This window comes from Rhinoderma darwinii, chromosome 1 (assembly GCF_050947455.1).
Source record: "Rhinoderma darwinii isolate aRhiDar2 chromosome 1, aRhiDar2.hap1, whole genome shotgun sequence".
NCBI lineage: Eukaryota > Metazoa > Chordata > Amphibia > Anura > Rhinodermatidae > Rhinoderma > Rhinoderma darwinii.
Window position 1 is genome coordinate 536,178,868 of NC_134687.1, and position 18,092 is coordinate 536,196,959.

At 39.6% G+C, this 18,092-nt stretch overlaps 1 protein-coding gene across 3 annotated transcripts in view; it reads left to right on the forward strand.

Moving 5' to 3' along the window:
• ARB2A (ARB2 cotranscriptional regulator A) overlaps positions 1-18,092 on the forward strand; it is a 465,547-nt gene that overhangs the window by 54,462 nt on the left and 392,993 nt on the right. For all 3 annotated transcript variants that reach the window (XM_075837274.1, XM_075837266.1, XM_075837282.1), the window contains 2 exons: positions 10,130-10,195; positions 15,195-15,386. In XM_075837274.1, the coding sequence (XP_075693389.1) occupies positions 10,130-10,195; positions 15,195-15,386 (258 nt within the window). The remainder of the gene's footprint in view (positions 1-10,129; positions 10,196-15,194; positions 15,387-18,092) is intronic.

Below are 18,092 nucleotides of genomic sequence, written 5' to 3' on the forward strand. Positions count from 1 at the left end.
TTATAGAGCGGGGCTGCGGCTGTGTAATACAGCCATTGCCCCGCTCCTGACAGGAAGTGCGCGCGCGGTCAGCATGAGGAGGTGCGGCCAGCGCTGCACTAATGAGCGGCAGTTCAGGCACTGAACACAGAACATGGGGGTGTTTTGCAGCGCGCCCGCCATGTTCGGTCTTCAGTGCCGCCGCTCATAAGTACAGCGCTGGCCACATCGCATCATCCTGACCGTGCGCACTTATGACTCAGGAGCGGGGCTGTGGCTGAATTACACAGCCGCAGCCGCGCTCCCATACATTCATGTATTACTATACTGAGCTGTGCGGCTGCGCAGCTCAGTATCGAAATACAGGAAATAGCGGTATCGAACCGTTTAGGGATGCACAGTATCGAAACAGTATCGAAGTTTCGATGCACCGTGCATCCCTAGTCAACACAGGCTTTTAGGATTCAAATAGGAAAAAAAACGGACCATATACTATGTTTATGGCCTGATGAAGATGCATGTCCTGCGTCGAAACGCGTAGCCCTTATTAAATGCAATTCTTCTTTAACAGCAGCGCCTAGTATATTTGGTCCGTTTTTTGCCCTATTTGAATCCTATATCTGGCGGTAAATTTCCGTTTACCGGTTTGGACCTGGGCAGCAGCTTTATTCCAGAGCTCTCCATACAACCTACACACACTCTGGGAGTGTCTGCCTCAAACACATAGTCTGCAGTGGTTTTTACGTCGTAGGCTGATTATTTAGATTATTTTGTTGCCTTTCCACCAGCATTGTGCCTGCCTTGCACAACTTCTCTAGGTGAGCATATTTTAATCTTTACCTTTTTGCATTTACCCGTGGGTAATCTACACTATGTGGCGCCGTTTTTTGTTCTTTTCTCGTTGTTTAATACAGGCTTTTGTCTTCGTGCAAGAAACAAGCGACAGGTCTATTTCACCACCCACAAGCAGCCAAGTCCTCTAGAAACCATGCGTGTAATAAAGATAGCGGATTGTACATGTCAAGAGTTTCTGTATCTCTTAGCAAATTAATTTATTGAGTGTCTCCAGATTTCCCCTATAGGGCTTCCATTCATTTGTTTGTTGAATGCAAACTCTTGGGGCAATGTGGTTATGAAGACTGCTGTTTGTAAATTATGGTACTTAGGCTCTGCTCACGTCTCTGATGTGGTTTCCATTTATAAAAGAAGCCATAATGCTGTGAAAGATCCGTTGTACAATGAACACTGGTGGCGCCTGACTAAACCCATTGACTTCTAATGGGTTAGATGAAGGTGTCGTAATATTGACGGAATCTGTGACAGAGGCTCCTGATGGAGCCTCCAACGCAGATCTGAATAGAGCCTTACGTATCAGCTAAGAAAGAAAGTGCCTCTTATGGTTACGTTTTTTATTTTATTTTTTGCATTGTAAATATTTATTAAAAATTGAAGAACCGAACAATAAACCGATTAGACATGTAAGAGATTACGAGTTATAAGGCCCCATGTACACAAACGTGCTTTTGCGGCCGCAATTCCCCCGAAAATCCACGGGAGAATTGCGGCCCCATTCACTCCTATGGTGCCATGCACACGACCGTGGTTTTCACGGTCCGTGCATGGCCCGGGAGACTGGACCGCAGAAAGAACGGGCATGCCTAATTACGGCCGTGTTCTGCGGTCCAGGCTCATTAAAAATAATGGCCGTGGCCATGTGCATGGCCCACGATTTGCGGGCGGTTCGCGGCTGACAGTCCACTGCCGGCCGACCCGAAAATCACGGCCGTGCATGAGGCCTAAGAAAGGAAATGCAGTCACCATCGATCGTTAGAAAAAAAATATTTCAATGGGCTTGATTTACTGCAAAGGTACAGTGTTAAGGTCAAAAGAAAGTAAAGTCTCTTAGAAGAAAAGGCTATTGAGATTAAGAGGGAAAACCGGAAAAGGGAATGGGAGAAGATGTAAAGAGAAAAAAGGAATTGCGACCCATGTGTTCTCTAAAACCCTGGTCTTCAAGAATGAATGACATTAAATAATCCCTAACTTTCACGAAACTTTGAATCAATCAATAGTACAAGCGAATATAAGAAGCTTTGTAATAGATTTTATTGAAGAAAGATGCCTTTCTCCACTTATCAGGCTCCCCCTCCTAACTGCTCACTCATTCTGAATTTAATGTTACGTAAAGGTGCCGCTCTGTGTTTGTGGCAAATGGCACCAAAATTCTATTTTATGTTTCAAGCTAGAAGGAATACGTCTTGGAGTCAGCTGTATTCATGAGTAGAGAACTGCCCCAGCCTCCTCCACCCTCCTTAGGCCTGAGCAGATTAGTCTCGTATTCTGAGCAAGACAGCCATCGTTCAGAAGAAGGGCAGAGGGATAGGACAAGGCACGGGCAGCATGCGGACCTCATGAATACATTAGTCCATTCTATTACTTCTAGGTTGATATTTTAAAAATCTGCCTTTTTTTTATTTTTGGTGCAATTTGGCATAGTTGACCTCTACTTATTAAGACAGCACCTATGTCTTCTCTAACCCATGGGGGTCAATTATCATGGGGTGAAGCCGTTTCTGCCCATACACTCACGCTGCAGCGCCGCTGCTGGGGAAATCTAATGGCAGATATTCAAAAACAGAGCATCTGGGAGTAGGGTGTGTGGTAAGCCTTATTACCATCTGCCTTTTGTAAAGGAAAGTCATTTAGAAACCAGAAAGACTTCAGATTGTTGTGTTTCAGCTTTGAACAGACAACATATTTTTGAGCAAACAGTATTTTAGATGTCGCCACAAATGAATAGTTTATATCTTGGTGCCTTTGCTTTCAAACCTGTAATTGGTAGTGGTAAAGCACTAATCTCTTCTCTGAAATGCTGATTATATTGCCAGCGCGTGGTTAAAAAACTGCTTATTTGCAAGCAAGTAGATGAAGTCTTCTGACAAATATGCATTCCCCTCCAAATAGAGAGGTCTTTGAATATTCCTGAATTCAGCGAGGTATTTGGGATGTCAGGGGTGTAGCTAGTCGGGGGCAAGCGGGGCATGTGCTCCCGACTCTGTTAGTATTGATGGCAGGTGGGGGGCACTGGACTGATAGTGTTTCAGCCAGTGCAAAGGCCCTTTTACACGGGCCAGTTATTGGGCAAATGAGTCTTCATGTCAACACTCCTTTCCGATCATTGCCCTGTAAACAGGGCAACAATCAGTCGATGAAACTGAATGACACAGATATGTTTAAATGCTGCACTTCTTACACATGATGAGTTTTGTGCCAAATCGTGGCAATGATAATGTTTGATATTTTTTAACATAATCTGTGAAATTATCGGTTTATAGTTGTTTTCAAGTATCGAACACTCAAAACAATTATTGGGGTTGCTTTCAAGGACTGGAAAAAAAACTTGTCCAATGATACGGTGTTTCAAAGGATATAAATCTACATCTACACAAAGTCCTATCCGTACAGGTTTGTTCTTAGGATCTGCTCACACTTGCATTAATAGTCTGTATGGGTTTCTTGTTTTGATGGCAAAAATACAACAGTCTTCAGTGCTATTCTTGCCTTCAAAAATACCAGAACTCTGACTCCGTTAAAGTCAATTCGATCTTTCACAATACCCCGGTATCCGTTTGAACACTGCTCTGTTCACACTAGTGCCATGACCTTCAATGGGCTTCCAGTATTTTTAAACGCCAGAATAGCACATTCAACTGAACTATACTGGACATAAGAAACTCAGATTTATATAAAGAATGGGGTTATAGAAAAAGGCTTTAAATACTGACTAAATACTGTGCTGTAGTGACCAAGAATCTATTGGCACGACCGACAGTCAGCAGCAAGTTTATAATATAATGCAAGGCCATTTTGGTATTAAGGGTTTTCCTTTTAATGGCAAATCACAAAGGCAGGGGAAAACACTGCTGGAAAATATTCAAAAAGAAGTGAATAAAACCCAGTATGCATAATCGGGAAAACGGACAGGTTATTTAACAATATACATTGGGAAAGTGAGTTTACAAACACCCACGCACTCAATTGGTAGAGGTAAAGGGGCACACTAAGGGCCTTTTACACGGCTAATTATCTGGCAAAAGAGTGTTCACGGAATGCTCGTTCCCGGCAACGGTCAGCCAATGAACATGCAAACGCTCGTTCATCGGCTGATTGTATCATATATGCTGAAAGAAATATTATCGTTGTCGGCAGCACATCTCCCTGTGTAAACAGGGAAACGTCCCCAAACGTGAAAGAGCTAATGAGTGCGAATCCACGAGCTGTCTCATTGTCATCGGGCCGTGTAAGAGGACCTTAAAGGGTTATTCCCATCTTCATAAATGTATCTATTAAGCTCAACTTGTTAAAGTTATTTTTTGCTGGGCAACAGAAAGTGACACACACACAACCAATATACAGGGTGGGCCATTTATATGGATACACCTAAATAAAATGGGAATGGTTGGTGATATTAACTTCCTGTTTGTGGCACATTAGTATATGGGAGGGGGGAAACTTTTCAAGCTGGGTGTTGACCATGGTGGCCATTTTGAAGTCTGCCATTTGTATCCAACTTTAGTTTTTTCAATGGGAAGACGGTCATGTGACACATCAAACTTATCGAGAATGTCACAAGAAAAACAATGGTGTGCTTGGTTTTAACGTTACTTTATTCTTTCATTTGGCGACACAAATCAATTTTTTTTTAACAAGGTTTTTTTATTTTATTTAACCAGTTTAAGACCGGGCTATTTTGAGCCTTCAGGACCAGACACCATTTATCCCTTTTTAGCACGTGTTCGTTAAATGGCTCTAACTTTTTTATTTGTTGGGCTAACGACGGGATTTTTGCAATGTTTCTTCCGTAGACAATGCAGGATCCTTTTTTTTTTTTTTTTTTTTTTTTTTATTGTTTTTATACACATCCTTTTTGCTATTTTAGAATTTTTATTCTTAAAGTTTGAAAATTAATAGTAAAAAAATAAGCTTTTTTACATTTCGGCTATATTTTTTTTTTTGGTAATAACCTAGCTTTACCCTAAAATAGACCTTTTATTTGTGATAGTCATTGTCTACCGTAAATTTTTATATATTACATTAATTGGGTCAGCGCTAGCGTTACAACAAAGATTGGCGGGGGGGGCGCTTTTTTTTTTTTTTGGGTTGCACAGCAGCCCCAGTTACAGTGGAAATCAGCCTTCTCATAGTGAAGATTGTCACTAATAGGGCTGTGCTGGGTCTAGTAAGACCCAGCAGCAGGCTGTCACTAACGGCACCCAGAGATCATGTGACCAGTCACATCAACACCGGGAGCAATAGAGACAGCGGCGCGGCCATTGCCTCTATTCCTATACACAGCGTCCATTGAGCGCTGTGTACAAGTGATCAGAGAAGACAGAAGCCGCGAAAGCTGCTTCTAGCCTCTCCTCAGGGTCCCCGGCAGTCACTGACAGCCGGAGACCCGACATTCAGCTGCCCGGGCAGCAAGTTAAAACCCGAGCCGTAAAAAGTCTATGGCGCAGGTTTTAAGGACCCTGACCACTGGCCGTAAAAATACAGCCAGCGGTCGGGAACCAGTTAAAAGTAGAAAAAAAAAACTATATAAATTTGGTATCACCGAAATCGCATTGAGCAACAGAATAAAGTTAAGTTGCCATTGTTTACCGCACGGTGAAAGCCGTAAAAACTAAACCCCAAAAAATAATTGAGGAATCTTTTTTTTTTTTTTTTTTTTTTTTTTTTTTTTTTCTTTTTCTTTTTTCCTCCCCAAATTTCAGCCCACAAAGAATTTTTTCCAGTTTCCCAGTACATGGAAACTTTATATGGTACTTTAAATGCTACCAATAGAAACTACAACTCCTCCCGCAAAAAATAAGCCCTCACACCACTCCATTGATGGGAACATAAGAGTTATGGCTCTTGGAAGGTGGCAAGTGAAAAACTAAAATGAAAAAATCCTAAAATGGCTGCGACGGGAAGGGGTTAAGCTTTCATTGCACGTTATAATAGAACAAAAAAAATTTGGTTTGGAGGGGGAAAAAAAGGGCATTTTGTATTACCTACAGTCCTGCACACTTATTGGAGCTCACTCTTGTAAGAGGAGCTATACAAATGCTGCGGTATATGTTAATGAAAAGTTAACCAACTTTAAAGGATCACCAAAATACTGGCAACAAAGACATGATATCATTTTCAGGCTATCATATCGGGTTTTTGAAAATCTTAAGGTGGCCATTAACGTTGGATAGCTACAGCTATTTTTCCTGACCCCCATACACATTCACGCTTGACAGATGGTTAGAGGGCAACAAACTACTGCCAGACATCTCTGGTGGTAACTTTTCTCCTGGAAGGGCTAAGTATTGGGCATGTTGAATTCTAACATGCTTGATCCTTCTCTTCCCGGACATCTGCCCATACACATTAGATGGTCAGCTGGTCTCCTGCCGAAATAGGTGTGTTTGGTCGACATTCCACTAATGTGTATGGGCAACTCTAGTCTGTTATGCTGCTGACTGGTCGTAGGAAGCTTTTTACATCTGTGACTATAATTGACATCATTCAAAACTAAACCACTTTTTCGACACTACAGCTTTTTTTGTTTTAGGACCTTACAGAAGACACAGTATTGTGAGCTCCTGTCTGTCAGCAGCTCCTGGCACATCAGCATTGCGTTGAGTGTTCTCAGCAGTGTCTTGCTGACAGAGCTATCCTCAAGATGCTACTCCTAAATGCCTTTTTCTGGCTGATGTATAATATAATATACACTCCACCAATCTCTGGTTCTTGGAGCTGTTTAGTGGGAGCGCTTAGCACCTAGTAGTGTAACCCTTTATGGACTTTTTTTTTAAAGATCTCTTCTATTTAAATTCTTCTCTCTCATGGCACGTCTTTTAAGTCACGATAGTGTTCTCAACCCATAGAAATCTTAAAAACCTGGCATAAAAATGTGACAAATTTTAAACAAAAGTTTATTAAATGTGTGATTTTAACTTTCATTAAGATTTTGTCATGAACACCTGCTACAATTCAAGGAACAGCTATTAGCCATGTAAGAACATTTATTGACATTTTGAAAAAAAGTCTTGTATCGCAGACACACAATCATTTTTAGCCTGTGTAAGTTTTCACATCCAAATGATAAAATAAATGTTTCTTTAAGTCAAATAAGCATGCCGGCAGTGTATTTTGTGTGTGTGGTATATCAGCAAATATTTAACAGGGGCACATTAGTGTAGTGCACTATTCTGACCAGTGAAATGAAAACCCTGATGGACTCATTATAAGGGCTTGTTTCACGAATGCCCAGAGGTCAGATTCAGCTTTACCCTGGCTATTTATATAAAAGTTGGAGGAAAACTGATGACATAACTAATCCCATTGTTTTCAATGGTAACTGTAGTTCCTCCTTACCAGAAAAGGTATCGGATGTTAACGCTGCATATCTTCAAGAGCAATCAGACGGGCCTAATGGAGTGTTGCGTTCTACGTTCCTTCGTGTGGAACTTTACACCAATGATTTGCCAGATGGGAAGGACAGACTCCACGTTTTGGCAGAAAACCTGATTTCACCAGCCTTATATGTGTAAGGCCTTATTCAGACGACTGTTTAATACGTCCGTGTGACAGCCGTTAAAACAACGGCCGCCACATGGACGCATGTATTTTAATGGGGCAGTTCACACGGACGTTTGTTTCAATGGACCGTGTGAAGGGTCCGTTGGAAAAATAAAACCTGTTCTTCTTTTTCTTCCGTTTTTACAGATCCCTCCATAGACTCAAGTCTATGGGGATCTATGAAAACGGGACCCGCACAGGGACAACGCGGATGTGAAAAATGGCTGTTTTTCACTTCTGAGTTTTCCCACGTTTGTCTGAATAAGGCCTAAATCCCATAAAAAAAACGATCTAATTGGATCGGCTCTACCGGTCATTGATCTTGTAAAAGAAGAGCCTTTGACATCCGTGGAAATAGAGCCTGTTTTTTATATATGGAGAAATCTAATAGTTAGTTTATTATAAATATTGTAATGTCCTTACGTGTTGTTTTTATTTTGTTAAAGTTTTAGGAAATGCTCCTAGAACTTCTTTAATGGTAAACCACATTATAGAAGAACATATAAAAAGTATGACCTCCGGTTTTAACATACATTTTTCCCGGAATTTTCCTCCATAGTATATCTTGAATACAATGGTAAATACAAACATTTCACAAAAATATGATGCATAGGACATATTGCAGTATCAATAATAATATCAATAATATGCCGCAAACTCTAAAAACCACAAAGTACAGTGAAGTTTACAGCTCAGACGGCACTGGTAACAGTCCAATATCATTCAGTATGGACTCTCTCCCAGAAAAATGCAGTGGACAGTCCGCAATCCAATGAGGGTGTGGATATTAATTCTTATCCTTGTAGTTCCACCGAGCTCCTTATCGTGTCTCTCCACATTCAAAGAACTCCTGGTAGGAAAAGGATCTTATGTCTCTAATAGATGGAAAAAGGAAGACACATAGTGCAACACCCTCTGCAAAAAGATTGCTCCACGCCAAGTTTAAAGAGGCTCTGTCACCAGATTTTGCAACCCCTATCTGGTATTGCAGCAGATAGGCGCTGCAATGTAGATTACAGTAACTTTTTTATTTTTTTAAAACGAGCATTTTTGGCCAAGTTATGACCATTTTTGTATTTATGCAAATGAGGCTTGCAAAAGTACAACTGGGCGTGTTGAAAGGTAAAAGTACAACTGGGCGTGTATTATGTGCGTACATCGGGGCGTGTATTATGTGCGTACATCGGGGCGTGTTTACTACTTTTACTAGAGGGGCTTTCTGACGAGAAGTATCATCCACTTCTCTTCAGAACGCCCAGCTTCTGGCAGTGCAGACACAGCCGTGTTCTCGAGAGATCACGCTGTGACGTCACTTCCCCAGGTCCTGCATCGTGTCAAACGAGCGAGGACACATCGGCACCAGAGGCTACAGTTGATTCTGCAGCAGCATCGGCGTTTGCAGGTAAATCGATGTAGCTACTTACCTGCAAACGCTGATGCTGCTGCAGAATCAACTGTAGCCTCTGGTGCCGATGTGGCCGACAAGATGCAGGACCTGTGAGTGACGTCACAGATCTGCACTGCCAGAAGCTGGGCGTTCTGAAGAGAAGTGGATGATACTTTTCATCAGAACGCCCAGCTATTAAAAGTAGTAAACACGCCCCGATGTACGCACATAATACACGCCCAGTTGTACTTTTACTTTTCAACACGCCCAGTTGTACTTTTACTTTTCAACACGCCCAGTTGTACTTTTGCAAGCCTCATTTGCATAAATACAAAAATGGCCATAACTTGGCCAAAAATGCTCGTTTTTAAAAAATAAAAACGTTACTGTAATCTACATTGCAGCGCCGGTCTGCTGCAATAGCAGATAGGGGTTGCAAAATCTGGTGACAGAGCCTCTTTAATCCATACTCACAGAAGTAACAAAAAATAAAAGCATCAAGGTAAGTAAAAATCTTTAACATTTCTAAGCGGCACGCCAAACACTCTCGCCCGACCCTGGGTTTCGCCCTTCCGGCGTGGAGCAATCTTTTTTTCAGAGGGTGTTGCACTATGTGTCTTCCTTTTTCCATCTATTAGAGACATAAGATCCTTTTCCTACCAGGAGTTCTTTGAATGTGGAGGGAGACGATAAGGAGCTCGGTGGAACTACAAGGATAAGAATTAATATCCACACCCTCATTGGATTGCGGACTGTCCACTGCATTTTTCTGGGAGAGAGTCCATACTGAATGATATTGGACTGTTACCAGTGCCGTCTGAGCGGTAAACTTCACTGTTCTTTATATATGTTATTTAGGGTATTTGTTGGATCATACCCAATTTAGTTTTGCCTGCTCCAGTCTGAGAGAGATTTTGTGGGTATTTGAGCCAAGAGAAACCACCATTATATTTGTATCTCTAAAAACCACATATTTTGTAAAAGCAAAATTTAATTTCACATGAATGTAACATCTGGCTAAAAAGCTCAAACTGTGTGTTCAGAAGTTTTTTTTTAATTTTGTGTCATGTTTCAAAAAGTGGCACAGTATAAATATCATTGAGATACGTGACTTCTATCTTTAGTGATGGTTAAATTATCTATTGACAGATTATAACAAAGCATGTTTACGAATTATTGGAAAAAGACTGTAATCTACAGAAAGTGTATTTACCGGTGAGTAATTTTTATTGGTATATACTCCTATAAAATTATGTGTTGTGAACAGGAGGTATGTTCTATTTCAATATTTAACAAGTAATTTTCCTTTTTCGGTATAGCTTTTTTCCCCTTTTACCCTATTTATTATTTTCACACCCATCCACACACTGATCTGAGGGTATCATTGGCGTAACATTTTTTGCCCAATCAGACTGTAACTAATGTTGTTTATGACATCTTTCATATGTATGCTATAGAAACAAACCGTAAAGAACCAACTAGAATTAAATGTTTTTGTTTTTTTTTTGTTTTTCTTTTAAATTCCATATAGCGTTACTAAAACCCCAAAGCCTGATGCTGCTTTAAAAGGAAACCTATAGTTAATAGAATTTTAGTAAGCAGCTCAGGCTTTGGGCTAGTAACTTTAATTGTGACACAGATTTGCTTTACAGTAAGATATTTAAAGAAATATGTTTTTCACATTTTTTATAATATTACAGAATTACTTTTTTCTAACTTTTTTTTGAGGGGTTTCCTTTAAGATGTAAGTAAATGTTTGATACCGTCAAGATGTTTTTAAGCATCACACTTTAAATTATGATTTTTACAAAATTGGCTCATTTATTGTGCCATATTAATAGGATTATAGTTGGATGTCATGATATATGTAATAGGAAGACTTTCAGCATCAGGAGAGTTCCAGCTCCTTAGCCCTAGCAGGTTTATGTATCTTGCTGATGGCAACAGGAACATATGGCAAAATGTCTTAATTATCATTATTTTTCATGCCATTTTCAGAGTGGAGTTTATTAAAATTTAGGGAGGACAGTATATAATATAATTGAAAAAAATAAAAATATGAGGAATCTTGAGAATCAACTTTGTCGGTATCAATTTTGTCCTATAATATAACTTCTTTAGAAAGTTAAGTTAAATGTTTCTTGCTTGGTCTGTAGTGTTGTTTTTTTTTTGTTTTTTTTTAAACGTCTAGGAGGTTTGACTGTCTGAACAAGTCTAGGAGGTTTGACTGTCTGAACAAGTCTATGAGGTGGGACATGTAGACTTGCCTGATGAGGGATTGACTAATCACGTTCCTTGTTGCTCAGCAGTGAAGCTTCTCTACAAGTTAAGAGGGCTGGAGAGCGGCAGAACACTTGTCAAATATTAATGAGCAGGCATTTTGAGATGATCAGGAGTATCAAATATTATAACTTATATGAACAAAATATTCCTCAAGAAGTGCAAAATATATTTATTAAATCATGCTTTAATGGTTTGTACAAAAATATAAAAAAAATAGCTTTTTGATGACTGATACTCTTTAATCATTACTCGAAGGGCCGCTATGTGTCTCAAATTTTGTGTCATTTTATACAGCTCATAAGTTGAAAATATATTGATCTATATGGCGATATTTGTTCTTGCTTAGAAGAATAGAAATAAAGAATAGACGACGGACAAATTTCCTTTTAATGCAACACTGGTACAGTCTCAGATAAACTTTGTAGGTTCAGTTCGATCTGTAACCTCCATCATCCACTAAATCTTCTTTTTATAATGTGCAGTTATGTGACAGATATTCATTAAAAAAATGGATCCACACTTAAAAGCAAAGTTTTGCTTTGCGATCGTAGGAATCCACATTCTTACAACGGCTTCTTTCGGAAGATTCTATAACCAATTGGCAATCACTTAATGTAGTTGTGCTGATATTCTCTAATATATCTTTTTGATGTAAGGCATTCAGACCCAAGCATAATTCTGTATACTTAATTTGGGACCACACGCTTCAGTGTCTCTACGAGCGATGTCCCTTTAATGTGTCCGACGTCTCATTATATCCTTTTTATGGGCAGGGTCAGGAATGCTCTACGATAACAATACAGATGTGGGAAGCTAGACACTAAGAAATATGAGGTTAGCCGCTTGTATTTCCTGCCTTCTATTCCTTCCATAGAGACCCCGTCTTTTATGTTAGACTGCATGCAGGTGCATGTGACTGGTTTCCTGAGGACTAAGAATTCTTCTTAATACGGCTTCTGTTTTAAAAGCACTGTAAAGAAGTCGGACAAATGTAAGATGCTATATAAATGTAAATTCTTTTTATATGAGTTTTCTGAACATTTCACTGCCCTTTGTAACATTGAGCTTATAATCAAATAACCCGGTTGGACACCTCTGGAGTTCCCTTTTAGCTTCTTTTTATATTTCCAGTAATCTGCGGCCCTTCATGACATTTTTTTTTTTTCTCTTTCCTCCTTTCCTCACATTCAAAGATGGATACTTGATTTATAACCCATTATACTCCTAATGGGGGAAGATGAAAGCAAAAACAAGTCTAATGCCTTTTCAATAGCAGAGTAATTATTGAATTGGTTGGCTCAGATCCGTGTGCATTTGTAGTAATGTATTGTATTGTACGTGTTGCCCTGAAGATCTTATTTTTCTTATTGCTTGATTGTATGTGCGTCATAGAGCCTTACTTCAAATACTTTTCAATGTTGAAGGCCATAGAGAAATACCCAGATACCTTGAGGCAGAATCTCCAGTTGCAAGGAAACAATTTGTACCATTTTGTAAGCAGTCCAAAAAATTAGCTTTAGTTTGGCGCCTTGGTAATTGCTGTCAAACATTAAATGTTTCATTGTAGGAATATCATCTGTTTAACCCTTTCCCATCGCTAATCTGTAGATTTACGTCTAGAAAGGATTTTTATAAATGGCGCTCGCTCAGAAGCCGAGTGGGTGCCATATCCACCAGCCATACCCAGTGGCAATGCTTGCGATCAGAAAAATTTGATGTGACCACCGTCATCTGAGAATTTTTTTACTGCCCTTTTAACTTTGGGGCCAGTCACAGCCTCCCGCACGGCTAGATCGCGGGAGCCGATGTATTCCTATAGCAGCCTTGTGAACGCTCCCAGCCCTGCTATAGGAAGATTGCTATTGAGACCTATCTGTGGCAGGTTTCCATAGCAATGCGCTAATTTTCCCATAGACTGCAATATTTTGATATTACAGTCTATGGCGTAAGCGATCTAATGATCGCAGGTTCAAGTCCCCTAGGGGGACTAAAAAATAGCAATAAAAATCTTTTAAAGATATTAAATATATGAAAATTCAAATCACCCCCCCTTTCCCTAGATCACATCTATAAATAAATACATAAACATTAGGTATCCTGGCGTTTGAAAATGCCCGAACTATAAAAATATATAAAAATACTTTTCCAGTACGGTGAACGCCGTAGCGGAAAAAAAAGCTCAAATGCTGAATCGCAGTTTTTTTTTCCACTTCAACCCCACAAAAAATGTAATAAAAAGTGATCGATATGACAGACATTCTCAAATTGTATTAATAAAAACGACAACTTTCCAAAGTTTGTTTCTTTCAAACATTTTAACCCCTTCCTGCAAATGGGCGTTACTGTACGTCCTTTTTAGCGGTGCGTTCCCGCAAATGGGCATACCGTAACGCCCTGAGGATGAAGCGAGTACAGGAGCTGTGCACGCTTCATCTTCAGCGGGTATCGGCTGACGTCCCACTGCAACGGCGGGGATCAGTTATCTCTGATCGCCACGGTTTAACCCCTTAAATGCCGCTGTCCATAGCGATAGCGGCATTTAAGTGATTGACACAGAGGGAGGGGGCTCCCTCTGTACCCCGTTGGCCCCACCAAAAATTGTGGGGTGCCGATGATTACTATGGCAACCAGGAAGCCTAGCAACGGCTTATATACGGCTTATTCTCACGGGTCCACATCTGGAGATATGGCTATTTGAAGTGATCCCCCTTCTCTCCAGCCTCAGTCTCTCACACACGGTGTAAAAGAGCTTCATGCTGATAGGACAGCGTCAGAGGCTGTGAGGTAAGCTCCACTTCAAGAGAATCGCTGATGTTGACGCCCATTTGTCAATATATATTTGATGGCAAGAAATGATGCATTTATCAATGACAAAAGTAGTATGAATGTTGATCTTGTGTATTAGCCATTGAAGAAGTATTCCTATCTCTATTAGCCAGAATAGATCTACTCTGTAAGCACGGCTCCTGTACTCAAGCTCCTGGCTTACTCGAGCTGTCCGTATATTACATGGACGTCCGTTCATCTGTGTGCCACCGTGCTATATTACATTTCCCTTGCAGTGGGTGTTAAAGTTGAAGATTAAAGTTCAAGGGGTTTGTTAACCCACATCCTACTGTGCGGGTTTAATAGATACAAATTGCTTTATGTAGTCTTGCTGCTCTTAGGACTAAATGCATTATTGGTTGATTTGTCGATAAAGGAAGGTTGTGTTCAGCCCTGACCTTTATGGACGTTCCTCAGTGAACGCTTTGTTTAATGAATTACCACAGTAAAAAGACAAATTGCTGTTGTATGAAGTTTTAATTAGGACTTTTAAATGGTGAAATGTAAAATGTCAGAGGAAATAATTTGTTGTGTAGAGAGGAATAATGGGAAGAAGCTGGACTGTTATCATCAATGAGCATTTGCGGCACAATACCAGTGGGCACTGACTGCTGAAACAAAGCATGTAGGGTGAAGGTGCAAGTGTGGATTGGACAAAAAAGTGCATTATGTGTTTAGAGGTATTGCGAGATCATGTAAATCTGATATGAAATAATGTGGAAAATAGAATTGTTCAGGCTTTTCTAGAATTCATATACAAAGTGGAGAAACCACTACACGAATAAGGGATAGTACTGAACTCCATATATGCACTGATCTGTTCCAAGTCTTATTATGAAGTACTGAGGCAAGTGTAGCGCCAATATTTTTTGTGCCGATTTGTCTGTAGTAACCCTTCGGACTCGGCAGCATATAATCCTGACTGATTTTCTATCAAATCCATAACCTTATGGTCGGCTTGGCATTTAAAACACCGAATTTGCCTAGAGAACCCTGCAAATGCTTTTTTTTATTTATTACCAAATCGTACGCAACCTTTTTAAAGATTTGCTTTACATCTTCATCTCGTGGATCTATAAATGTATGTATGTGCGTTCCTTTCCAGATAGATGCCACTGAAAATGAACCCAAGAGTTTTATGTTTATGAGCAAGGATGTAATGACAAATGCCGACAAAATGCTGGTCTTAATCCATGGCAGCGGAGTGGTACGGGCAGGACAGTGGGCAAGAAGACTTATAATAAATGAGGATCTAAACAGTGGAACACAAATACCTTACATCAAGAAAGCAATGGAAGTAAGTGCATGTTCTAAAACACTGGTAATTGAACGCATTGTAGTTATTTATATTTTTTATTTTTTTTACTCTTCGTAAATGTGTGATGTGTAATTTGGTTTATGCGAGTGATAGATGAACTAGAGGGAGAACAAAATTTTATACCAGAAAACGTGTGTATTGTCCGTGTACAGGGAAGCCTCAATATTAAACTCACAAAGCCTCTTTTAGTGATTTGCCTCAAAATTTCCTGTATAGATGTGTCCCAGGGAGCACTATTAAAATACTTAGAAGTGTTATTTAGCAATTTCAGAATTTAGCCTATTTTAAAGTAAATCTCGCAGCGATTTAGCTTTTATCATTGATAAGAGGTACAGGCAGTCTCCTAGTACATGTAATGTTACACCGTGCCAATTTAAGTGAATAAGTGACCATGTAATGCATGATTGGCCAAGTTTTTCACACTGGGATCTTTATATTTGCCCCCACGTAATAAAGATAGGGCCCAAATGGGGGACCACCTCCTACTCTATACCTATGATAGGCCCTAATACAGCACATGGAAAGGGTTGTCCCATCAATCTGTCCCATTAGCTTGATTTGTGTGACTCCCATACTGGATTCTCCATTCGTGCTGGAGGACTCTATGTGCTTCATGGAGAGCACTTTGGGAATGGGCCCTCCATTGGTTTTCATATATTTTTAGACAGGAGCAGGTATACATTTTTAAATAAGCTAGATTTCTATATTTATCATGCAAGTTTTGGCTTTCAAATTATCTCAGAGATAGAAGAAACTTTTTGATGGAAATTATATCTTCACACTTAACAACAAATATAAATGTTTCCATCCCACGGTTATTTTGAAGTACCACAGTCACGTTATTATTAACAATCAATCTAATTAAAATTCTGCGTTGAACAGGTCAGGAACCCGTAGCTTTGGCTGTGCGGACAGAAATTTTAATTACATACATTAACACTGTATAGCACAAAAGTAATTTGTGTAAAATCATGTTAAGGAAAGGTATAATTTCTAGTAAGTAAATACTGTTTAAGCTGTTGAAAAATGATAATTATTTTTGTCTTAATGCTCTTTAAGGATGCAAGCCATTTATGAGGCTTTATATTTTCACATCTTGCTTCTATTGTTAACCGCTCCGTTAATTACCTATGTGGAATTATAAGCTTTTGTACGGTAAGACCCATGGAAGGATGCTGAAGTAATAAAAATAAAGTGGAGAAATCAGAGGTTAAAAGCTTATTTTTACAGAGCTGACAGGTTTTGTAAGCCCACACCAGCCCCCATACTGGAGAGGGAAAACAATAGTCTGACAGCTCCAGTGTTCGGCAAGAGGCTGTTAACGACAGCTTATTCCTTTATGATTTCAACTCTTGACAGTAGACGTGCCAGGTTGTTGCATCGTGGCAGATGTATCATTACCTTGTGGCCCCGTCTTGACTGAACAGGCAAAGAAAGCCCACTTTCAGTTCTGAAAATCCAATTACTCATTTGAAGTGTAAGCTCCTCTCCTTATGCAGGATGAAGGCGAGGGGGAAAAATTCTGCCTGTGATCGTGTTCTTGGATTTTTCAGCATCTTTTCTGTGCTATCTAGTTGCATGAGTACACCAGGGAATATTTGGGAATATATAGTAGCTGAGAAGCTGAAGGAAAAAAAATAAAAATCATCATGGTTGAAGAGGTCATGGAGCTTTGCAGCGAGAGCACACAGCGATCTTTAAAGAAGTCCTACACACCTTATCCAACATTTATGCCGATCTATCTTGTAATATCTACTTCAAATATATGTGTTAAAAATGAAATAAGCATAAATAATTAAACCCATCTCATCCACAAAAAATAAGTTTCTGCCAGGCTAAAGTGGACTTAACGTTTCTCCATTACACACATCTGATGTTCCATTCACTGTGCTGGATGCCTTACTGAGGCTCCAGGGAACTTCTGGAGAAAGAGGTGTGGGTTTTTGAAAGTATGTCAAAAGCCTTAGGGTTTGTATCTGACCAGAATATCAATAGATGTTAAGCGTTAAAATTAATAAAGAAGAAAGTTAACCTGAATCCTGGAGAAGGATTTATTTGAAAACTAACACTGAATCCTATGCTGACACCAGGTGCTGGTTAGACTAGGCCTTGATTTTAATTATAATGTAGTAACAGACGGGTCCATGTAATTTTATTGTGAATCTTGTCTTAAGAGGGGTTTTCCCATCAGAGACGTTTATGACCTATCCACAGGCTAAGTCATAAATGTCATGCTGCTCTGTGTTGTGGCTGAAGCGTGTGATACCCGACCATGAATTACGGAAACGGCGTAGCTCACTGATATATATGTATATATGTGTGTGTGGATATATATATGTGTGGATATATATATATATATATGTGTGTGTGTGTGTGTGTGTGCGTGAATATATATATATATGTGTGTGTGTGTGTGTGTGGATATATGTGTGTGTGTGTGTGGATATATGTGTGTGTGTGTGTGTGTGGATATATATATGTATGTGTGTGTGTGGATATATCGATATATATATATATATATATATATATGTGTGTGTGTGTGTGTGTGGATATATATACACTACCGTTCAAAAGTTTGGGGTCACCCAGACAATTTTGTGTTTTCCATGAAAACTCACACTTATATTTATCAAATGAGTTGCAAAATGACTAGAAAATATAGTCAAGACATTGACAAGGTTAGAA